We start from the raw sequence: 22,220 nt of genomic DNA on the forward strand, positions 1-22,220 counted from the left end.
GAAGAATCTCAATACTTATATGTGCAAGTTCCAGAAGATTAGACTGAAATTTTTTCTGGTACTGGAGATTGTTACGGAAGTTCGAGATATATTAAAAACAAAGCTTTGAGCAGTTCCTGTCCTTTTTATGAGAACAGAGTTGGTCAAAGGATCTCCTCAATCGAGCTCAAACATTTCCCAAAAATATTAATTCTAGTTGGAGATAAAGGCATTGAAAATGAAAAAATAGTTGAATCCTGTTTGGAGCAAAAAGCATTCAACAAGATATCTTAGAAATTCACACACGCTCTTTGCTCACTTTTCTATAACTAACCAAAATGATTGGACCTCAAAAATTAAATGAAATCAAATGGAGTTGCTCTGAATTGAAAGCGATCCCTTTCTTTAGCCTTCTCTCTATCTCTCTTTCAATTTCCTCTCATGCTCCCTCTCTCTTCAGGCTTCCTCTCTGTCAATAAGCTCCGCCCACTCCACCATCCAACCAGCTTCCCCTGGTGCCTCTCTCCACCGTAATCCAACCAACATCGTCGTCTTCTTTTCTTCTTCTCCTCCGCCTTTCCCTCAATGCATTCTTCTTCTTCGTCCATCATCACCTCACTGGAAGAAGAAGAAGAGAAGAAACCTCCTGCTCATCTACTTCAATATCATCAACATCTTCATCAACAATCGATTGAAGACGTCGGAAGTGTCACCTCATCTGCCACGTTGCTTCTTCTAGACTCCTCGACTGCCACGTGGATGATGCCGTCCTCGACGACTCAACCTCACATCTCGGAGATTAGCAGCGGAAATGAGTGTGCTGCATGTGCACAGCCTATACTTGACAGGTATCCTTCTTTCAATTTATGATTATTTTCCGTTTAGTCTCATTTTTCCATCTCTAGCTCTAACACCACCTCTCGCCCCTAATTGAATTTTTCCATTTCCCTCCTCCCTCAAACCAGTCATTTCATTTTCAGCCGTAACATTTATTCACTTGATTCTACTTTCAGATATGTATTCACTGTTCTCGGAAAGTGTTGGCATCAATCGTGTCTTCGATGTTGTGATTGTCGTGCGCCGATGTCGATGACTTGTTTCAGTAAAGATGGTCTCATTCTATGTAAAACTGATTATTCAAGGTAAGATCTCAGCCTCAAAAAGAAGACCAGAGATTTCGAATTTCTGCATAATTTCCCTCAGTCGACTCAAATTTCAACCATCCCTCCCTGATTTTCTCCTTCTAAAGTTATGTAAACATATTCCAAATTTCTGATTTGTCCCATAACTCCATCAGTTTTCTCACACCCCCCACTGCTCATGGCGGCGTTTCTCACGTTCCAGAATCCAGTGATTACTTCTTTTCCAGTCAATTCGCCCCCCATATCAAGAATTTTCAGGAGGTACGGTCATCGATGTGCAGGATGTGATGGGAAACTAGAAAAAGAAGATTTAGTGAGGAGAGCAAGAGACAAAGTATTTCATATTCGATGTTTTCAATGTTCAGTGTGTCAAAGGCTCTTAGATACTGGAGATCAAGTGAGTTGGCGGAAACTTAAAAATATACTTTTTCCCACGACTTCCCCTTTCGAGCATATTCAGTAATTCCCTTGATAGTCCATTCCCAATCAAGAAACGCAGAAACCTAGAAAATCTCACACCTCGAATGTGTCTCCAACACATGAGCTCCTGTCAGTTGCACCTGCTCACCGACGAGCACCACCACCTCTTTCCCTTGCTCTCTCGAGCTTCACGCTTACTTGTCATTCAAATGTTTTGTTCTTCAACATTCTGTCATTTTATAAATATGAACAGTGAGAAAGTTTAAAACAGATCCTACTGTTTTATCACGATGATTTTAGTTAAAGCAAGGTTTTCGGGTTACTGTATCACAAAACGGCCCTCTTGGAAAAATAGTAATTCTTTCAAGCATAAATCTTATTAGTATAACAGTTCGGAACTAGAACTAGAATTTCACCGCTGGAATAATTGCCGACTCTAGAACAAGCTGAAAATCAAATCATCTTGACACTGCGAACTTTATTTATTCTTACGAAATCAACTAAAAGTTATCACATGTAAGCTATCGATTCGAAAAGTGCAGCTCATTTTTAAAAGGAAGTAGGGGTGGGAAATTCCTTGAAAAAAGTAAATCTGCCGGAGCCATAACTCATTTCCTGTTGAACCTCAGCTGACTTTGCTGGCAATAATGATGAATCTGGATGTGGCTCAGTTTATAACAAAAGCTGATTGATAACCAGAAAGAGTCAAACTTAGAATCTTTTCCTAGATCTTTACCCTCAAATTCACCGGTAGATTTTATCTAAAAGCCTACATTTATCTGTATTCCTTTCTTCTCCTCGCCCCTTCCTTTCCGTTTTCCTAAAACCTGCTCATCATCCAGCTCCTTTCCTACCCAATTCCCTTAGGATGTGTCCTGTTGTCACTCTGCAATCATCATCTCAGAAAGACCCCCCTTCTCCTCTAGCCTATTATACTTTATAATTGGTTTACACGGGGGATCTTGTCTACTGGCTCAGCCTCTCTCTATCTCCCAGGCGACATCCTTCCTTTTTTGGGAGAAAACAGAAGGAAAATGTTCACACGAATGTTATTATTTTTCAAGAAATGAATATACAAGTTCTGATTTGCAGTTATATATCATGGAAGGAAATCGATTCATGTGCCAGAACGATTTCCAGACGGCAACCAAAACATCAACGCCTACATCAATGCATAGACCAAGTAAGCTAACAGTCACTCTTGAATGACACAATGAAATCAGCTAGGTCTCATTCCATTCGGGAATCTGGGTCATAAACTGGTAGCAGACGTTCTAATCCATGCGTTCTTTCCGATTCCAAACATATTTAAGATGAGCACCCGTTCTGTTTCCTTTTCTCAAAAGAGACATGTGTTGTTTGAATAGTTTTACGATGATAGGTATCTGGTGCATTGAAAAGAGAAGACAGACAGCTGTCAACACACAACATTTCTTTTTGTATTCGAATTACCGCACATGGAAGAGACGGAAGGAGGGATAATCTCGTTGCGGGCGAAGACATCGAACAGACTGGTATTAAACAAAAAGATACATGTTCTTCTTACAGTATCCAATGGATCCGAATGCAATTCCGATATGGAAGAGGATGCTGTGGATGCGTGTGATGATGTGAGTTTTGGTTTTTATGTCATTACGAGAATAATCTTGAATGAAAAATTACTGTATCAGGTCGTAGAAAGGAAAGTGATGTGCAACTGATTAGTGTGCAGAACATAATTGCTCACTAATCTATAACTCTAGGTAGTAATTTTTCCTTTCGGTGTATTTGTTTGGAAAAGGCTAAAATATTGAAAAAAGCTTTGAAACTCGTATGTTGCACTACAATTCTTTGAAAATTTGAGATCTTCTGACCAGCTTTGACCCCGTTACACGCTTTCACATCTTCACTTTTATGAATAAAAACAATAAAATTGAAACAATGTTTTGTCCATCAAATTTAAAAGACCTAAATTCATTTCCAGGTTGGTCTCGATGATGGAGAAGGTGACTGCGGAAAGGACAATTCAGATGATTCGAATTCAGCGAAACGACGTGGTCCTCGAACTACAATTAAAGCTAAACAGGTATGGTTTCCTTGCATATTCTCACTTCGAAACTCTAAATTTACAGCTAGAAACATTGAAAAATGCATTCGCTGCAACACCTAAACCAACTCGACATATCCGTGAACAACTTGCCGCCGAAACGGGTCTCAACATGAGAGTCATTCAGGTTTCGTCCCATTTTTTCTAGCCTTTTCCGTCCTTCGATCCTCCGTTTTTTTGCATATGGCTGCGTTTCTTCAGAGTTCACTCTATCTCTCTATTTCTCATTTCCCCCACTTTAATTCACCTGCCCCGCCCTTCTTTTTCTCTCTTGGGGGACACAACACAGCCATCTCTTCTTCAATTCAATTACCGTAGTCCTTCAGGAAAAACGAAGAAAAAAGACAGGGAAATAGTGAAATAATGGGATAGTACGGTATCTTGTTTTGACAGACGAATCAATGAATTTAATATAATTTTATCATAATAATCTGATAGCCAATAACAGGAAACTTTGACGGAAATCCATCGGAAATTGGTTTTATTGTGAATGAGTTCTATACGAAATTGATGAAAAAGGATGGGCAAAAGAGAAGAAAAGGGGGAGCATTTTCAATTAAAATAGATAACATCTAAACTTGAAACACGGAGAAGAGTGAGAGTGAACATTTTAGGAAGTTCGAATCAACGCTAGATTTTAGCAGAAAAGACGAACTTGGAGAATATGTAGTTGACTTAGCAATTATCAAATCAAGTGCAGATTCTTAATAACAAGCTAAAGATAGTCATTTCAAAAAATTCAGTGAATCCGTGACAAACTGTTCCAGTTTTGTTTTTCAATCTTTTTTTGGGTTATCACCATTCTCCAAAGTTTTCAATTGATACAAAATTTTAAACCACCGCAGTATCCCACAAATAGTAATTCTCTATTTCCAATTTTTAACTGTTTTATTTGCAGGTTTGGTTTCAAAACCGTCGAAGCAAAGAACGCCGAATGAAACAGCTCCGTTACGGTGGATATCGTCAATCTAGAAGACAACGACGAGAAGATATCGTCGACATGTTTCCGAACGGTTAGCTCATTTTCAAAATCTCCCGTTAATCCTTCCGATTGCGCAACGCCAATTATCAGACGAAAAACAGGCATCGGAGCAGGTGTTACGCTAGGCGAAAAGTCGATTTACTGCACAATATGTACTAGGTTAAGCGGGATTAGAAGAAGCGGGGCAACCGATTATGAGGGGGATTCTTGACAATGATGACCTCTTGAGTACCCACAATATTTTGGTCACGCTGTCTGTCTTTTCACACTCAAAAGGCGACACGAGAGGAGGGAAAGCTTAGGATGCTTGACTCGAATGGGTTATGGAAAGTAGGAAAACAGATAAACAAACTGAGGAAAAAAACGTTGGTTTTTTTCAAAATGACAGTTATTTCTTTCAGATCAACAGTTCTATCCTCCACCACCTCCATCAAATGTTCAATTCTTCTGTGATCCATATTCGAGTCCTCCGAATAATGGAGAGCAAATGCAAATGACTCCACAATTCGCTGTTCCTCCAGAAGCAATGAGTATGGTTCCAGGTACGATTAGAAAATCCTTAAAGCTGCCATATTGAGAGTTTCTGAAAAGTAGTTCATATTCCCAAAACTAGTTCTGAAAGTTTTAAGAATCACTGCGCTAGAATTTTGGAGTCATTGCGAGTTCAAATGGCGATCGGGCTATCAATAACTTTTTTCTTGCTATTGGAAATTCTGGAAATATAGAAGGTGGTGGAGGATAGAACTGTTGATCTGAAAGAAATAAAATGAAAAGAAAATTTGCATAAAAGAACATGTCATTCTTGCTGTTCGTTGTTTTTGCTATACTCTTCTCATAAACTGCAAACCTCCTACAAAAGCTTGTAATTTCAAAGGGCTTTTGACACTACAGTAATTTCAAAGGGCTTTTGATACTTTCTCAAATGATGCGTATTTGATAATCATCAATTCAAAACCACTCTCAATTTCAGAACCATACACAGAACCATCAGCAACACCTCCAGATTTCAATGAAGATGCATTTGCATGCATCTATTCGACAGATTTGGGAAAGCCAACTCCAGTTTCTTGGTAGATTTCAGTGCTTTATAAAATACTTGCGTTCATTCCAATACAGTATGTGACATTCGTGTAGTTCTTTTTCTCTTCTCAATTCCATCTTTTTGCCACAAATCGCGCTTCCAGAATTTCTCAATTTTCTCACTTAAAATGTATCCCAAACAACGAATTCATTCATTCTCAACTCAAAAATCTATTGTCAATTTCATTGTGATATTTTCGTTTTTAAATACTGTTTTTGTCTGAAAAACTAAAATAAATTAATCATTTTTATTAACAATTAAACATTTAACTTTCACAATAAAAAGGGGCTAAATAAGAAAGATAACTATTAGAAAAGATAGAAATAAGTTAATGAAAAAAGAAAGAATTGAAATGTTCGACCCGTGGAAGCGAGTATTTTATTCCATTTTCTCAGCTCAAAAGTCTCGCCAACGTCTTGAATTTTTGTTCAAGAGCATCGACACGAGCCTCCAAACGCATTTGATTTGCTCTCAATTCACGATTATCTTTTCGAAGTTGAGAATTCTTCTGATGAAGTTGATCGATTTCCCAACGGACGTCTTCTTTTGCCTAAAACAAAACATGATGATTCAACAGAATAATGCTAGAATTCATACCTTATTCGACTCTTTCTCCAGCTTCGCAACTTGTGCATCAACAACGAAAGACTCCAAACGAATGATTCTTTGGGCAGCTTTCAATCGAAGATTTTCTCCCATTCTGAAACATTTTCCCTTCTTCTTTTCTCTATTAATCTTCTTCTCTATTCTTCCCAAAAATTTCTCGACCGGAAGAGGCCAGAAGGTGCTCACAAGGGCTCAGAAAATAAAAGAAAGATGAGCCGACTGATGATGAGAGAGTGTATAAGACACATAGATTTAGACAAATGCAAATGAGTAAAAGGGATGAAGACGGACGGCGCCGACATTCATCCCGTATCCTTCTACTTGTTTTTTTTGTTCTCATTTTAAATAAAATAGGGGGCTTACCTCTCTTCCATGACACGTTCCAGATTACCACGGTAGTGAGAAGCTGCCTTTTTGGCAAGTTTGGCTACTGGCTCCCAGTGACATTCTTCCTGAAAATTTACTTTAATAAATTGTTTATTACATTTCGACTAAAAATACCTCATAAGAACCATGTAACATTGCCTCAACTCTGTCCAATAAAAGGAATGTTTTATCCAGAATAACTCCATACGGAAAACAACAAACTCCTGAAATCAAGTAGTTACAACTCGGAGAATCTGAAGAATTCACTCACCTTCATCAATAACAGCTCTCATAATATCAACAGGATTCAGAACATGCACTTGAATATTGGTAAGAACGCTTGTTGCGTAATGTAATCCCGGGTCACTGACCACTTTTCTTTGAAGTGCCATCAACAATTTATCAGATCTGTAAAAACTTCTATAGTTATGAGTACGAACTGTAAAAAACTCTACCTTTCGAGTAATTTATAATATCCCGAATTCAACAACTGTCCAGCAATTTCATCCCAATGAGGATGCACTTCACGAAGACGTCCGAGATGTTCATAGTTGAACCAGTTGGTGAGAACAGCTTGGAGAGCAATCACTGGGATATTCGGCTTCGATGGGTGGGACACGAGAGTCTTCTGAAAATGATTCATTCGGAGATTTAAAGAATCTTACTCACCTCTTTCAACATTTTATTAATAACTTCTTTACATAGGTTTTTAACATAATCAATGACCGTCTTTAGTTCTGAAGGGATGATTTTCATAGTTTTCGTCAAACTAAAAAGTAGTGAGAGGAATGGAAAGACGACGACATGTCTTGTAAGAATCTCGAACATCTGGTTGCGACACAAAAATAATTACTTTCTCGGACCAACTGGGTGGTCATAAAGTGTCACCAACTCAGCTGTGGTTTCATTGAATTTTGGATCCGATGTATTACAAGATAAGTTTAGGATTTTGAGACTAACATTAGACAAATCGGAAAACAAGAATTAACTTTAAATTCATATTTGTTGTTTTACCTTTGATACATAACTCTTTGATAATAACCAAAAAACTAACCGGAGTGCTCGGAGGAGTTGCCGAGTTTCTCGTGATCGCCGGTCGATTCGCAGCAATCGCAGATGAAATCGACTGTTTTCTGTTTGCTCCATCTTCAAAAATCGGATCAAGTCTTCTATCTGGTGTCATACTACTACGACTAATAGAACGACCGATTGCACGAGAAGAAGCACTGCCGTTGAGTGCTCGTTGCTGCAAAAAGATGGAAAAAGTTGTAAAAAAGAACAGATGGGTCACTCTGCTAATTGGGTGTTCTTAACACACAAGAAAGAAAAATCTTGGAAATGCATCAGACACTTCTCTCTCTCGAAATAACTAACCTCTCCATTAACCATAAACTTCTGTTCCATCATTTTCTCTGTCAATTTCTTTCTCAATTCAGAAGCACTTCCATCTGAACTATCATTCGATGGACCTGCTTCTTCTTTTTCTGTTTCCCCGTTAACTACTGTTTTCGTGGATTCCGAAGAAGAAACTGTTGCAAATTCAGCTTTTGGAATATCATTCAGAGGAGATATCTCTCGATCCGTACTCGATTCCAACTTTTCCACTGGCTTCTTCTTAACGAGACGAACCTGGAAACTTGTCATCTGAATGGAATTTTTCCATTTACAAACTGAATATCTCACCTTTCTTTCTCCATCCTCTGTAGTTCCATTCGTATGGCCATTTGTTGTAATCGTTCCATTCGAAGTCCCATTCGGTATCACACTCCCATTTACACTTCCGTCAACTGGTGTCCTCTTCTTGATTACTTTCCGGATAACCTTCACTTTTTTTGGTGCCGGAATGGCAAAAACTTTGGTAACCGGTACAATCCATAGTGAATAGTTGGTTGCATCCGACACAGAAGCGGTAGGTGAACTGACCATAGACGACTGTTCAGTGGAATCTGGAGTGTCTTCACGTCGTGGTGAACTGACCATTCCATGTGAAGATGAGAGAACATGGTATGAAGCTTGTCCCTGGAACTGTACAAGTTGGAAAATATTCAGCGGTAATCTTTGAACATTTAATGTTTTATAGATTGTCAAAAACCCTTTCGAAGACCAGAGCTCCTTTAAAGTTCATAGCTGAACTACCAACACACAACTGTTAAAAATAAGTTTTGTAAGTTTCAATTGTTCAAAATATAATCGTCAGATAAATTCTTCCCAGAGTTGCTGTAAAATGAGGACAATTTGATCTCCATTCTGATTTTAAGGTTCCTACCAACCTGAGATACGAAGAATTAGTACAAAAATCAACTCACCGACTCCAACTCAGTAATGAAAAACGCCCATTTATTCGGATAAATTCTCGTGAACAGTTTGGTGAGAGGAGTCTTCCAATCCTTTCCAGCACCCAATATCAATTCCATACAACATCCAGGTTCTCCATCAGTGAAGACGGCACTTTTCTGAAAGTTTTTACATTTAATTTCTTCCGTTTATTCTTCAATATAGTATTTTTGAACCTTATGTTCTCTCACCTCACTCTTCTCATTGTATAGTTTTCTCTCATGAATCAATGGAAATTTCTGTGACGGAATATGAAATTTGAAGCGAAAGAATCTAGTGATAAAACATGATATCCATCCGGATAAAACAAAAATATCAATTTTCATGGAACATTCAAAGAACTCTGTCCATTCATTTTTATCCGTTATCTTTTCTATTTGTTGGCCGTTCACCAAGTCCACTATTGGCTCAGAGAGAAGGCAGTGAGATGATTTGTTTGACATTTCGTTCCGTCGGGAATCTCTTGAGACACACACTTTTGAATATAATTTCAAATCATGAGACGCAGAATGAACAAGTTTAAGTGGCGGGGGGGGAGACAAAGAAGCAGAAGAAGAAGAATAGTGAAACTAACTGGTCCAAGATTTATTCGATGCAGTTTTGCTCCGTCGAACTCTTCGAGACATGACGTATCGGGTACAAATGTTACCTGAAATTAAATATACTTTAAAAAAAAAGGAAGACAGCAGAAGATCATAATAAGAGGATTCTGGAAACTTGATACTCTCGTGCGTACATTGGGAAAAGGGGAAAGAGATAAGAAGACATTGAAAAAGAGTTGTACGATTTTTGAAAATTCGCAGAAAAGATGGTGAAGATAGAGAGTACAAAAGAACTTTCAAGAAGAGCAGGTGACTCGATCAAAGAATGCTTCGAAGGAATCGAGGATCGGAACACGATTTATTGAGGTCACTATGTTCTTTGGAACATTTCTCAGGTATTTTTGGGCCAATTTGCCCATCGAGTGGGCCATGTGGCGCTGAAAATGGGCATGGTGGCCCATTCCATGAGGGCCACTATGCCCATTTTCAGGGCCGCATGGCCCACTTGATGGGCAAAGTGCCCAGATTCGCTACAACGCGCGGCATTCCGCTCCCTTTGCTCCTTCCCATTCAGCAATATAATTAACCAGATTACACATCTTTGTATTTTCTACTATTTATTTGTCAAATTTAAACACAAAATAATAATAATTTCAGTAATTATGAGAAGTAATAGGGTAAAATAAACTAAAATTGTCAAAATATGAGATGGAGAATAGGAATACAGAAGAAGGAAATAATTTTTCGTGAAAACTACAAATATTCAAATTACAACAAAAAAGTAAGAGTAAATGCAAAAAATTTAAAGATAGAAGACGGTGAAAGATAGAAGAAGGTGAGCAGCTGGATAGCGTAGTTGATGATGATTATTGTGTTGTTGAATTAATTTTTTGTACAGCTGAAATTTCATGAAAATTGAACAAAAACAAATAGAAAATACTGTCTTACCTGATGAGTCGAGTGTAGATTTTTCCATCTTCTGTTTGAATAAGTAGCATAAAATTGAAAGACGATAAAATTGTGAAAGAAACGAAATAAATAAGAAAAATTGTGGCAAAAATCAGAGTGCGCAGTAGAGCGCGATTTATCAACTTGTGCCCACTCCGTGCCCATGCTGTGCCCATCCATCCTCACCAAGCGCCCAACCTGTGCCCACACCCACCAAGTATTTCCTATCTCTCAACCTGTGGCCCAACCTGTGCCCAACTAGTGCCCACTGGGCCATGTGGCCCTTTTTGTGAGCACTGTGCTCTATTCACGGGCCACATGGCCCAATCGAAAGTTTCGTTGCCCAAACCTTGCCCAAAAATACCTGAGTTATGATTTGGGTTGGTTATGACCTGGTGCAGGATTAGCTCAGTCTCTAAATTAATGGGTAACAAACGAGAATAATTTTGAAAAAAAAAGCTATGAATGACCCCTAATTTTCAGGAGTGCAAAGCTATGAAGGCGACTGGTGCTTTAATGAAAAGAGCGTCAAAAGCTCGGTTAGCAAGAAAACAAATTCCAAAAAAGTGTTACCTGTCTTCCCATATGTGCAAAAGTCATTCGAAATGGTGCTTGTGCAAGAACAACTCCTGCACCCATACTGCACTCGACACCATCGAAATCTTCACTCAAAGCATCTTGCACCTCTGTAAACCATTTCAATTAATTTGATCTCATCTCAGAATCTTCATGAATCTCCCCCCTTCTTCTCGTTCTAATAACTTCCACGTGGTGTTTGATCGGATCCATTCCGTCATTTATTAGCCATCCCTCCCACCCATCGACCACCCCCACTTTTGAGACACCAGCTGACATACGAACAAAACTTTAATTCAAAAAATAAAAGTTGCGAAATGATAGAAACATTTTGTTTTGTTTTCAAAAATAACTTCTTCTCACTTTTTTCATCATAAAACTTTCAAATGAAAAAAGAGAAAACAGTGTAAAGTAGGCGAAGAAGTTTGATTTTGTGGCGGATGAAAACGGATGTTTTACGATGTGAAGATGGATGTAAAATGAGTTCGAAAGAATAGGGTAATGATTATGGAGGCTTCTGGTGTGAATAAAGAGTAGAAATAGAAAAAAGACTCTGAATTATTCCAAAATCGGAGAAGTAAATAAATGTTTGCTTTTTTTAAAATTGATTAGATCTATTGGCTCATAAGATGTCTACATGAGTGGATGTAGAAGTCAACTCCTGGCTCACTCGGTTACGTTTTTGCACCGACAAGAAATGTTCCGAGCATAAAGAATATATGATGGCAACGTTTTGGAGACCACTATAAGATAAGTTCTGCTCCTCGTTTAGTACTGAATCGAAGATGTTTCGGACAACTATTTCTCTTCAAACTTCTATTCTCCAATATTTTAAGATAAGAAAGACTCACCTGGAAGCAATGGTAAAAGATCATTTGTCGCATTCAGTACATCCATAGTAGTACTTTATCTTTCAAACACACTGATTTTGAAATAGGAAGAGAGGGAGACAGAGTTTCCTATGTGGTGCTCTGAGCGGCTATCGGGTTCTGGTAAGAGGTCTATTCCCGCATAGATCGAGAGAAAGAGAGTGGATAGCCGAGTGGGAGGGAGTCAGGATCAGGCGGCTGTTGTTGGAGTGAAGGATCAATTGAGACGGAGACAATCATACAATTTTCTCTCTTCTTATTCTTCCCGACGGGTAACCCAAAGACTGTGTAATATATGTGTGTAGAGAAAGAGGAAAGAAGAAGAAGAAGAAGAAGCACAACTCGGACTGATATCCATTTTCTTGTGCTCTCCATCGTCTCTTACGTTTCTTTCTTTCTTTCTTTCAATCGCCACCGCCACTCTCTGTTGAATCTCGTTCCATTATCATGGACGTGTGTTTTTGCCAAGAGGAACCTAGATATATGAGGCCATGGCAGGGAGCAGGAGAGCACAAAATGTTAAGAAACAAAACGAATGATTAATGAAAGTTAATGACGGAGTGATGATGAAACGGATGATGGAACGGAGGAGTGGAAAAGAAAACAGCTGGCGTGTAGAACTATTCGAAGAGTAAAATACATTGTGGCACAGTTCTAGTTGAAAAATACTGATTTCGAGAGGTTATTACAAACGCACAATTCGCTCTCCGAGTTCAAGTTTATGTAGTCAAATCAAAATTGGAATTGTCTCAGAAGGTGCTAAACGGCTCTTCGATTTTAATAAATGTTGATTTTTACCTATTCATGAAGAAAAGTGCAAACTAAAATGCCACATTTTTCATTTTAATGCTATTCACGAACGCAAATTTAATGTGCATAAAAAACACTTTAATTCGCAATTAACTGCAATTAAAATGCACATTGCGGCGAGATCTTCCTGAAAAGCCCGCCTTTAAGACTTGTGTGGATTTACGGATTTACTTAAAGGCGCACGCTTTTTCAGGAAGATGTCTCGCCGCGATGTGCATTTTAATTGCATACATTTGCCTGCAGAGAATCAAAATATATTATTATGAGCATCACCTGTATTGCACAATGAAATAAGAATCTGCGAATTCAGCAAAAATCACGAAAGTGAGATCAACTGCCTTCCTTGATTAAAATGAGATCTTAAAAATTTTCCTGTAATTTAAAGCAAAAGGAGTGATTATTTTTTAAATTAAGTTTATTCCAAAGGAAAAAAGAAAAATCCGAGCGAAAGACAAGATTATGGTATCAGACAAATGTTTAGAGAAATGGGAAAAAAGAAAAATGATAAGTAGTGCGATTCAGTTCGATTTATAAATTCGTATGTGAAATGTTTAAAGCATGGTGCAAATGTTTCGAACGCGTTGTCTTGCTCGGCGAATCGGTCGTCTTTGACGCTCAATTTCCTCCCTTTCGCCAACCAATCGAACTTCGTCCATTTCCCTGAAATTATCAAAACTTGAAATATTGAAATAGATATCGAAATGGATTACCTGAGTCTGGCGCGAACGGTCGATCGGCGGCATTCCATGGCGCCGTCTTCAATCATTGGTAATTCATCATGACGATTGTATCTGGAAATATTAATATTTCAGAGATTTATCAATCAACCAATTATCGGAAAACCGAAAGAGATCCTCATATCGTTCATACCTGAGATATTCGTTTCCTCTTTCGTCAGCTTCAACCCGCCCCATGACAAACGGGGTGCCGACAGTGAAAACGTCTTCTCGACGAAGCCGTCGTACTTCGTCTTCTCGTAAAATTTCGGTACGATCATGAGCATGAATCTCACGAACTTCTCCATAACTTCTTGTTGCTCCATTGCCATTATGGCAATTGGAGCCTCCGTTTCGTTGAGTTGAGCTTTCTCCGTTCTGAAAATTGAACTGTTTGAAAATGAAACGTGAATTCTTCGAATGGCATACAGTAAGATAAGAAGCTCTTTCAGTTTTGGGTGTTGATTTGTAAAGACTTTGTGAAGGTGGGTAGATTGGATGATGAACTTGAAGTGCAGGATCATCGAAAGTGGTCCATCTACATGTAGTACTTGCTGCTTGTTGAGAAGTACTTGGGAATGAATGAACTTGTCGAGCAACCGACTGAATTGGTGATCTGTTTCGTCTCAAAGTTGTTTGATCTCTTCCGTAATCAGTTGAACTAGTCACAGTAACTCTCTTGATATAGCTGACTTCAGTTGTCTCACGAACAGTTGTCCATGTGTGTGGAGAAAGTCGTCGTTGATTTGGAGATGTGTGCGAATGAATCAAATTCTCAACTGACAAGAGTTGAGGAGATTCATCAATCGTAAGCGGTGGGAGAGGACTACGAGCACTTATAGATACAGAGAAACCAATATCTTCTTTTGGTTCTTGTGGAATAACTTTGAATGAAACATCAAACTCTGGTTGCTTGTCAATAGAAGCCCCTGGTGGAGAGGACTTTGAAATTGGGGTTCTTTGTGAAGTTTCAGTTTGCGAATACGAATAAAGATGATGCTTCGAGAGAGAAACTGGATCCAAGATTGGAACAGAATCCTGCTGAGGAGCAGCATTTCTTCTCGATAATCTTGAGCGTTCGGTTTCATATTTGGACCACATGTAGCCAGTTCGCTTATGTGGTTCATCGGCATACTGCGAGTTATCATCTACGAAAGAAGAATGTTGTAGACGATCTTTTGTTTGAATGTCAACTTGTGTAAGGTCATCATTGTCGGTGTTCTGATAATTGATTTCAGTATGACTAAAAACTGCAGATGTAGAATGTTGCGGGTCGAACATGTCCGTTTCCGTGCGTGTGTAGATATTACGGCTTGGACGAGAATCTTGTATTGTGGAGACAGCCGGCTCAGCTTTGTAGACGTGCGATTGATCCGAAGGTCCAAAAAGTCCTGTATCTTTGAACTTGAGTAGTGATACTCCGGAAGCTGACTCCCCGACAACGTCAGCTCGAGGCACTGCCACATATTTTTCATGAGATATGGTGTCGTGACTGGCGGAGAATATATCAGTATTAGGCAATGCTGGCTTTTCTTCCTTCTCTGGTTTTTCAATCACAACTGGAACAACATGTTCTGGAAGCTTCTCGTAGCTGAACTCGGATGGATAAAATGCGACTTCATGAGAAAGTGGGACATCTTGGAGATTTTCAGCACGATGAGTGGAATCCAATGGTCCGTCATATTGGTCAGAGATTGGATAGTCAAGATGAGATGGTGATTTCTTGAACAATCCGGTGATCTTGGACTTCAATGATTGTTCGTCCTTCTTCTCTGATTCCTCAATCACGACTGGAACAACATGTTCTGGAAGCTTCTCGTAGCTGAACTCGGATGGATAAGATGCGACTTCATGAGAAAGTGGGACATCTTGGAGATTTTCAGCACGATGAGTGGAATCCAATGGTCCGTCATATTGGTCAGAGATTGGATAATCGGAGTGAGCAGTTGACTTCTTGAACAATCCGGTGATCTTGGACTTCAATGATTGTTCGTCCTTCTTCTCTGATTCCTCAATCACGACTGGAACAACATGTTCTGGAAGCTTCTCGTAGCTGAACTCGGATGGATAAGATGCGACTTCATGAGAAAGTGGGACATCTTGGAGATTTTCAGCACGATGAGTGGAATCCAATGGTCCGTCATATTGGTCAGAGATTGGATAGTCAAGATGAGATGGTGATTTCTTGAACAATCCGGTGATCTTGGACTTCAATGATTGTTCGTCCTTCTTCTCTGATTCCTCAATCACGACTGGAACAACATGTTCTGGAAGCTTCTCGTAGCTGAACTCGGATGGATAAGATGCGACTTCATGAGAAAGTGGGACATCTTGGAGATTTTCAGCACGATGAGTGGAATCCAATGGTCCGTCATATTGGTCAGAGATTGGATAGTCAAGATGAGATGGTGATTTCTTGAACAATCCGGTGATCTTGGACTTCAATGACTGTTCGTCCTTCTTCTCTGATTCCTCAATCACGACTGGAACAACATGTTCTGGAAGCTTCTCGTAGCTAAACTCGGATGGATAAGATGCGACTTCATGAGAAAGTGGGACATCTTGGAGATTTTCAGCACGATGAGTGGAATCCAATGGTCCGTCATATTGGTCAGAGATTGGATAATCGGAGTGAGCAGTTGACTTCTTGAACAATCCGGTGATCTTGGATTTCAATGATTGTTCGTCCTTCTTCTCTGATTCCTCAATCACGACTGGAACAACATGTTCTGGAAGCTTCTCGTAGCTGAACTCGGATGGATAAGATGCGACTTCATGAGAAAGTGGGACATCTTGGAGATTTTCAGCACGATGAGTGGAATCCAGTGGTCCGTCATATTGGTCAGAGATTGGATAGTCAAGATGAGATGGTGATTTCTTGAACAATCCGGTGATCTTGGACTTCAATGATTGTTCGTCCTTCTTCTCTGATTCCTCAATCACGACTGGAACAACATGTTCTGGAAGCTTCTCGTAGCTAAACTCGGATGGATAAGATGCGACTTCATGAGAAAGTGGGACATCTTGGAGATTTTCAGCACGATGAGTGGAATCCAATGGTCCGTCATATTGGTCAGAGATTGGATAATCGGAGTGAGCAGTTGACTTCTTGAACAATCCGGTGATCTTGGATTTCAATGATTGTTCGTCCTTCTTCTCTGATTCCTCAATCACGACTGGAACAACATGTTCTGGAAGCTTCTCGTAGCTGAACTCGGATGGATAAGATGCGACTTCATGAGAAAGTGGGACATCTTGGAGATTTTCAGCACGATGAGTGGAATCCAGTGGTCCGTCATATTGGTCAGAGATTGGATAGTCAAGATGAGATGGTGATTTCTTGAACAATCCGGTGATCTTGGACTTCAATGATTGTTCGTCCTTCTTCTCTGATTCCTCAATCACGACTGGAACAACATGTTCTGGAAGCTTCTCGTAGCTAAACTCGGATGGATAAGATGCGACTTCATGAGAAAGTGGGACATCTTGGAGATTTTCAGCACGATGAGTGGAATCCAATGGTCCGTCATATTGGTCAGAGATTGGATAATCGGAGTGAGCAGTTGACTTCTTGAACAATCCGGTGATCTTGGATTTCAATGATTGTTCGTCCTTCTTCTCTGATTCCTCAATCACGACTGGAACAACATGTTCTGGAAGCTTCTCGTAGCTGAACTCGGATGGATAAGATGCGACTTCATGAGAAAGTGGGACATCTTGGAGATTTTCAGCACGATGAGTGGAATCCAATGGTCCGTCATATTGGTCAGAGATTGGATAGTCAAGATGAGATGGTGATTTCTTGAACAATCCGGTGATCTTGGACTTCAATGATTGTTCGTCCTTCTTCTCTGATTCCTCAATCACGACTGGAACAACATGTTCTGGAAGCTTCTCGTAGCTGAACTCGGATGGATAAGATGCGACTTCATGAGAAAGTGGGACATCTTGGAGATTTTCAGCACGATGAGTGGAATCCAATGGTCCGTCATATTGGTCAGAGATTGGATAGTCAAGATGAGATGGTGATTTCTTGAACAATCCGGTGATCTTGGACTTCAATGATTGTTCGTCCTTCTTCTCTGATTCCTCAATCACGACTGGAACAACATGTTCTGGAAGCTTCTCGTAGCTGAACTCGGATGGATAAGATGCGACTTCATGAGAAAGTGGGACATCTTGGAGATTTTCAGCACGATGAGTGGAATCCAGTGGTCCGTCATATTGGTCAGAGATTGGATAGTCAAGATGAGATGGTGATTTCTTGAACAATCCGGTGATCTTGGACTTCAATGATTGTTCGTCCTTCTTCTCTGATTCCTCAATCACGACTGGAACAACATGTTCTGGAAGCTTCTCGTAGCTGAACTCGGATGGATAAGATGCGACTTCATGAGAAAGTGGGACATCTTGGACATTTTCAGCACGATGAGTGGAATCCAATGGTCCGTCATATTGGTCAGAGATTGGATAATCGGAGTGAGCAGTTGACTTCTTGAACAATCCGGTGATCTTGGATTTCAATGATTGTTCGTCCTTCTTCTCTGATTCCTCAATCACGACTGGAACAACATGTTCTGGAAGCTTCTCGTAGCTGAACTCGGATGGATAAGATGCGACTTCATGAGAAAGTGGGACATCTTGGAGATTTTCAGCACGATGAGTGGAATCCAGTGGTCCGTCATATTGGTCAGAGATTGGATAGTCAAGATGAGATGGTGATTTCTTGAACAATCCGGTGATCTTGGACTTCAATGATTGTTCGTCCTTCTTCTCTGATTCCTCAATCACGACTGGAACAACATGTTCTGGAAGCTTCTCGTAGCTGAACTCGGATGGATAAGATGCGACTTCATGAGAAAGTGGGACATCTTGGAGATTTTCAGCACGATGAGTGGAATCCAATGGTCCGTCATATTGGTCAGAGATTGGATAATCAGAGTGAGCAGTTGACTTCTTGAACAATCCGGTGATCTTGGACTTCAATGATTGTTCGTCCTTCTTCTCTGATTCCTCAATCACGACTGGAACAACATGTTCTGGAAGCTTCTCGTAGCTGAACTCGGATGGATAAGATGCGACTTCATGAGAAAGTGGGACATCTTGGAGATTTTCAGCACGATGAGTGGAATCCAATGGTCCGTCATATTGGTCAGAGATTGGATAGTCAAGATGAGATGGTGATTTCTTGAACAATCCGGTGATCTTGGACTTCAATGATTGTTCGTCCTTCTTCTCTGATTCCTCAATCACGACTGGAACAACATGTTCTGGAAGCTTCTCGTAGCTGAACTCGGATGGATAAGATGCGACTTCATGAGAAAGTGGGACATCTTGGAGATTTTCAGCACGATGAGTGGAATCCAATGGTCCGTCATATTGGTCAGAGATTGGATAATCAGAGTGAGCAGTTGACTTCTTGAACAATCCGGTGATCTTGGACTTCAATGATTGTTCGTCCTTCTTCTCTGATTCCTCAATCACGACTGGAACAACATGTTCTGGAAGCTTCTCGTAGCTGAACTCGGATGGATAAGATGCGACTTCATGAGAAAGTGGGACATCTTGGAGATTTTCAGCACGATGAGTGGAATCCAATGGTCCGTCATATTGGTCAGAGATTGGATAATCGGAGTGAGCAGTTGACTTCTTGAACAATCCGGTGATCTTGGATTTCAATGATTGTTCGTCCTTCTTCTCTGGTTCTTCAATCACGACTGGAACAACATGTTCTGGAAGCTTCTCGTAGCTGAACTCGGATGGATAAGATGCGACTTCATGAGAAAGTGGGACATCTTGGAGATTTTCAGCACGATGAGTGGAATCCAGTGGTCCGTCATATTGGTCAGAGATTGGATAGTCAAGATGAGATGGTGATTTCTTGAACAATCCGGTGATCTTGGACTTCAATGATTGTTCGTCCTTCTTCTCTGATTCCTCAATCACGACTGGAACAACATGTTCTGGAAGCTTCTCGTAGCTGAACTCGGATGGATAAGATGCGACTTCATGAGAAAGTGGGACATCTTGGACATTTTCAGCACGATGAGTGGAATCCAATGGTCCGTCATATTGGTCAGAGATTGGATAGATCGGAGTGAGCAGTTGACTTCTTGAACAATCCGGTGATCTTGGACTTCAATGACTGTTCGTCCTTCTTCTCTGGTTCTTCAATCACAACTGGAACAACATGTTCTGGAAGCTTCTCGTAGCTGAACTCGGATGGATAAGATGCGACTTCATGAGAAAGTGGGACATCTTGGAGATTTTCAGCACGATGAGTGGAATCCAATGGTCCGTCATATTGGTCAGAGATTGGATAGTCAGAGTGAGCATGTTGACTTCTTGAACAATCCGGTGATCTTGGACTTCAATGATTGTTCGTCCTTCTTCTCTGGTTCTTCAATCACGACTGGAACAACATGTTCTGGAAGCTTCTCGTAGCTGAACTCGGATGGATAAGATGCGACTTCATGAGAAAGTGGGACATCTTGGAGATTTTCAGCACGATGAGTGGAATCCAGTGGTCCGTCATATTGGTCAGAGATTGGATAGTCAAGATGAGATGGTGATTTCTTGAACAATCCGGTGATCTTGGACTTCAATGATTGTTCGTCCTTCTTCTCTGATTCCTCAATCACGACTGGAACAACATGTTCTGGAAGCTTCTCGTAGCTGAACTCGGATGGATAAGATGCGACTTCATGAGAAAGTGGGACATCTTGGAGATTTTCAGCACGATGAGTGGAATCCAATGGTCCGTCATATTGGTCAGAGATTGGATAGTCAGGAGTGAGCAGTTGACTTCTTGAACAATCCGGTGATCTTGGACTTCAATGATTGTTCGTCCTTCTTCTCTGATTCCTCAATCACGACTGGAACAACATGTTCTGGAAGCTTCTCGTAGCTGAACTCGGATGGATAAGATGCGACTTCATGAGAAAGTGGGACATCTTGGAGATTTTCAGCACGATGAGTGGAATCCAGTGGTCCGTCATATTGGTCAGAGATTGGATAGTCAAGATGAGATGGTGATTTCTTGAACAATCCGGTGATCTTGGACTTCAATGATTGTTCGTCCTTCTTCTCTGATTCCTCAATCACGACTGGAACAACATGTTCTGGAAGCTTCTCGTAGCTGAACTCGGATGGATAAGATGCGACTTCATGAGAAAGTGGGACATCTTGGAGATTTTCAGCACGATGAGTGGAATCCAATGGTCCGTCATATTGGTCAGAGATTGGATAGTCAGAGTGAGCATGGTGACTTCTTGAACAATCCGGTGATCTTGGACTTCAATGATTGTTCGTCCTTCTTCTCTGATTCCTCAATCACGACTGGAACAACATGTTCTGGAAGCTTCTCGTAGCTGAACTCGGATGGATAAGATGCGACTTCATGAGAAAGTGGGACATCTTGGAGCATTTTCAGCACGATGAGTGGAATCCAATGGTCCGTCATATTGGTCAGAGATTGGATAATCGGAGTGAGCAGTTGACTTCTTGAACAATCCGGTGATCTTGGATTTCAATGATTGTTCGTCCTTCTTCTCTGATTCCTCAATCACGACTGGAACAACATGTTCTGGAAGCTTCTCGTAGCTGAACTCGGATGGATAAGATGCGACTTCATGAGAAAGTGGGACATCTTGGAGATTTTCAGCACGATGAGTGGAATCCAATGGTCCGTCATATTGGTCAGAGATTGGATAGTCAAGATGAGATGGTGATTTCTTGAACAATCCGGTGATCTTGGACTTCAATGATTGTTCGTCCTTCTTCTCTGATTCCTCAATCACGACTGGAACAACATGTTCTGGAAGCTTCTCGTAGCTGAACTCGGATGGATAAGATGCGACTTCATGAGAAAGTGGGACATCTTGGAGATTTTCAGCACGATGAGTGGAATCCAATGGTCCGTCATATTGGTCAGAGATTGGATAGTCAGAGTGAGCATGTTGACTTCTTGAACAATCCGGTGATCTTGGACTTCAATGATTGTTCGTCCTTCTTCTCTGGTTCCTCAATCACGACTGGAACAACATGTTCTGGAAGCTTCTCGTAGCTGAACTCGGATGGATAAGATGCGACTTCATGAGAAAGTGGGACATCTTGGAGATTTTCAGCACGATGAGTGGAATCCAATGGTCCGTCATATTGGTCAGAGATTGGATAGTCAGAGTGAGCATGTTGACTTCTTGAACAATCCGGTGATCTTGGACTTCAATGATTGTTCGTCCTTCTTCTCTGGTTCCTCAATCACGACTGGAACAACATGTTCTGGAAGCTTCTCGTAGCTGAACTCGGATGGATAAGATGCGACTTCATGAGAAAGTGGGACATCTTGGAGATTTTCAGCACGATGAGTGGAATCCAATGGTCCGTCATATTGGTCAGAGATTGGATAGTCAAGATGAGATGGTGATTTCTTGAACAATCCGGTGATCTTGGACTTCAATGATTGTTCGTCCTTCTTCTCTGATTCCTCAATCACGACTGGAACAACATGTTCTGGAAGCTTCTCGTAGCTGAACTCGGATGGATAAGATGCGACTTCATGAGAAAGTGGGACATCTTGGAGATTTTCAGCACGATGAGTGGAATCCAATGGTCCGTCATATTGGTCAGAGATTGGATAATCAGAGTGAGCAGTTGACTTCTTGAACAATCCGGTGATCTTGGACTTCAATGATTGTTCGTCCTTCTTCTCTGATTCCTCAATCACGACTGGAACAACATGTTCTGGAAGCTTCTCGTATGAAC

At 40.5% G+C, this 22,220-nt stretch overlaps 5 protein-coding genes across 5 annotated transcripts in view; 2 read left to right on the plus strand and 3 right to left on the minus strand.

The window, feature by feature from the left end:
• Positions 1–564: 564 nt before the first annotated feature.
• GCK72_002332 (uncharacterized protein) lies at positions 565–5,683 on the plus strand (the record flags this gene model as incomplete). The annotated part of the gene is made up of 10 exons (XM_003104833.2): positions 565–827; positions 993–1,121; positions 1,380–1,518; positions 2,634–2,724; positions 3,090–3,151; positions 3,505–3,606; positions 3,653–3,754; positions 4,526–4,640; positions 5,011–5,151; positions 5,580–5,683. 10 exons carry the CDS (start codon positions 565–567, stop codon positions 5,681–5,683), a joined length of 1,248 nt encoding a protein of 415 aa, XP_003104881.2.
• Positions 5,684–6,081: 398 nt separating this feature from the next.
• On the minus strand, positions 6,082–11,959 carry GCK72_002333 (uncharacterized protein; the record flags this gene model as incomplete). Its single annotated transcript, XM_053723374.1, has 13 exons — positions 6,082–6,240; positions 6,288–6,390; positions 6,660–6,748; positions 6,798–6,886; positions 6,934–7,070; positions 7,118–7,290; positions 7,717–7,908; positions 8,037–8,291; positions 8,346–8,687; positions 8,969–9,115; positions 9,571–9,645; positions 11,060–11,172; positions 11,914–11,959. 13 exons carry the CDS (start codon positions 11,957–11,959, stop codon positions 6,082–6,084), a joined length of 1,920 nt encoding a protein of 639 aa, XP_053592019.1.
• A 1,333-nt stretch (positions 11,960–13,292) lies between these two features.
• On the minus strand, positions 13,293–20,807 carry GCK72_002334 (uncharacterized protein; the record flags this gene model as incomplete). Its single annotated transcript, XM_053723375.1, has 7 exons — positions 13,293–13,401; positions 13,452–13,532; positions 13,612–13,835; positions 13,887–19,569; positions 19,800–20,132; positions 20,263–20,727; positions 20,794–20,807. The coding sequence occupies 7 exons, from the start codon at positions 20,805–20,807 to the stop codon at positions 13,293–13,295; spliced, it is 6,909 nt and encodes a 2,302-aa protein (XP_053592020.1).
• On the plus strand, positions 19,912–20,827 carry GCK72_002335 (uncharacterized protein; the record flags this gene model as incomplete). Its single annotated transcript, XM_053723376.1, has 3 exons — positions 19,912–20,025; positions 20,426–20,488; positions 20,657–20,827. The coding sequence occupies 3 exons, from the start codon at positions 19,912–19,914 to the stop codon at positions 20,825–20,827; spliced, it is 348 nt and encodes a 115-aa protein (XP_053592021.1).
• A 27-nt stretch (positions 20,828–20,854) lies between these two features.
• The window catches only part of GCK72_002336 (uncharacterized protein), a gene marked incomplete at both ends in the record, with an annotated part of 1,693 nt that continues 327 nt past the window's right edge, over positions 20,855–22,220 (minus strand). Inside the window, 2 exons of the mRNA XM_053723377.1 lie at positions 20,855–21,422; positions 21,653–22,199. Of these exons, the coding sequence (XP_053592022.1) occupies positions 20,855–21,422; positions 21,653–22,199 (1,115 nt within the window). The remainder of the gene's footprint in view (positions 21,423–21,652; positions 22,200–22,220) is intronic.

This window comes from Caenorhabditis remanei, chromosome I (assembly GCF_010183535.1).
Source record: "Caenorhabditis remanei strain PX506 chromosome I, whole genome shotgun sequence".
Taxonomy (NCBI): Eukaryota; Metazoa; Nematoda; class Chromadorea; order Rhabditida; family Rhabditidae; genus Caenorhabditis; species Caenorhabditis remanei.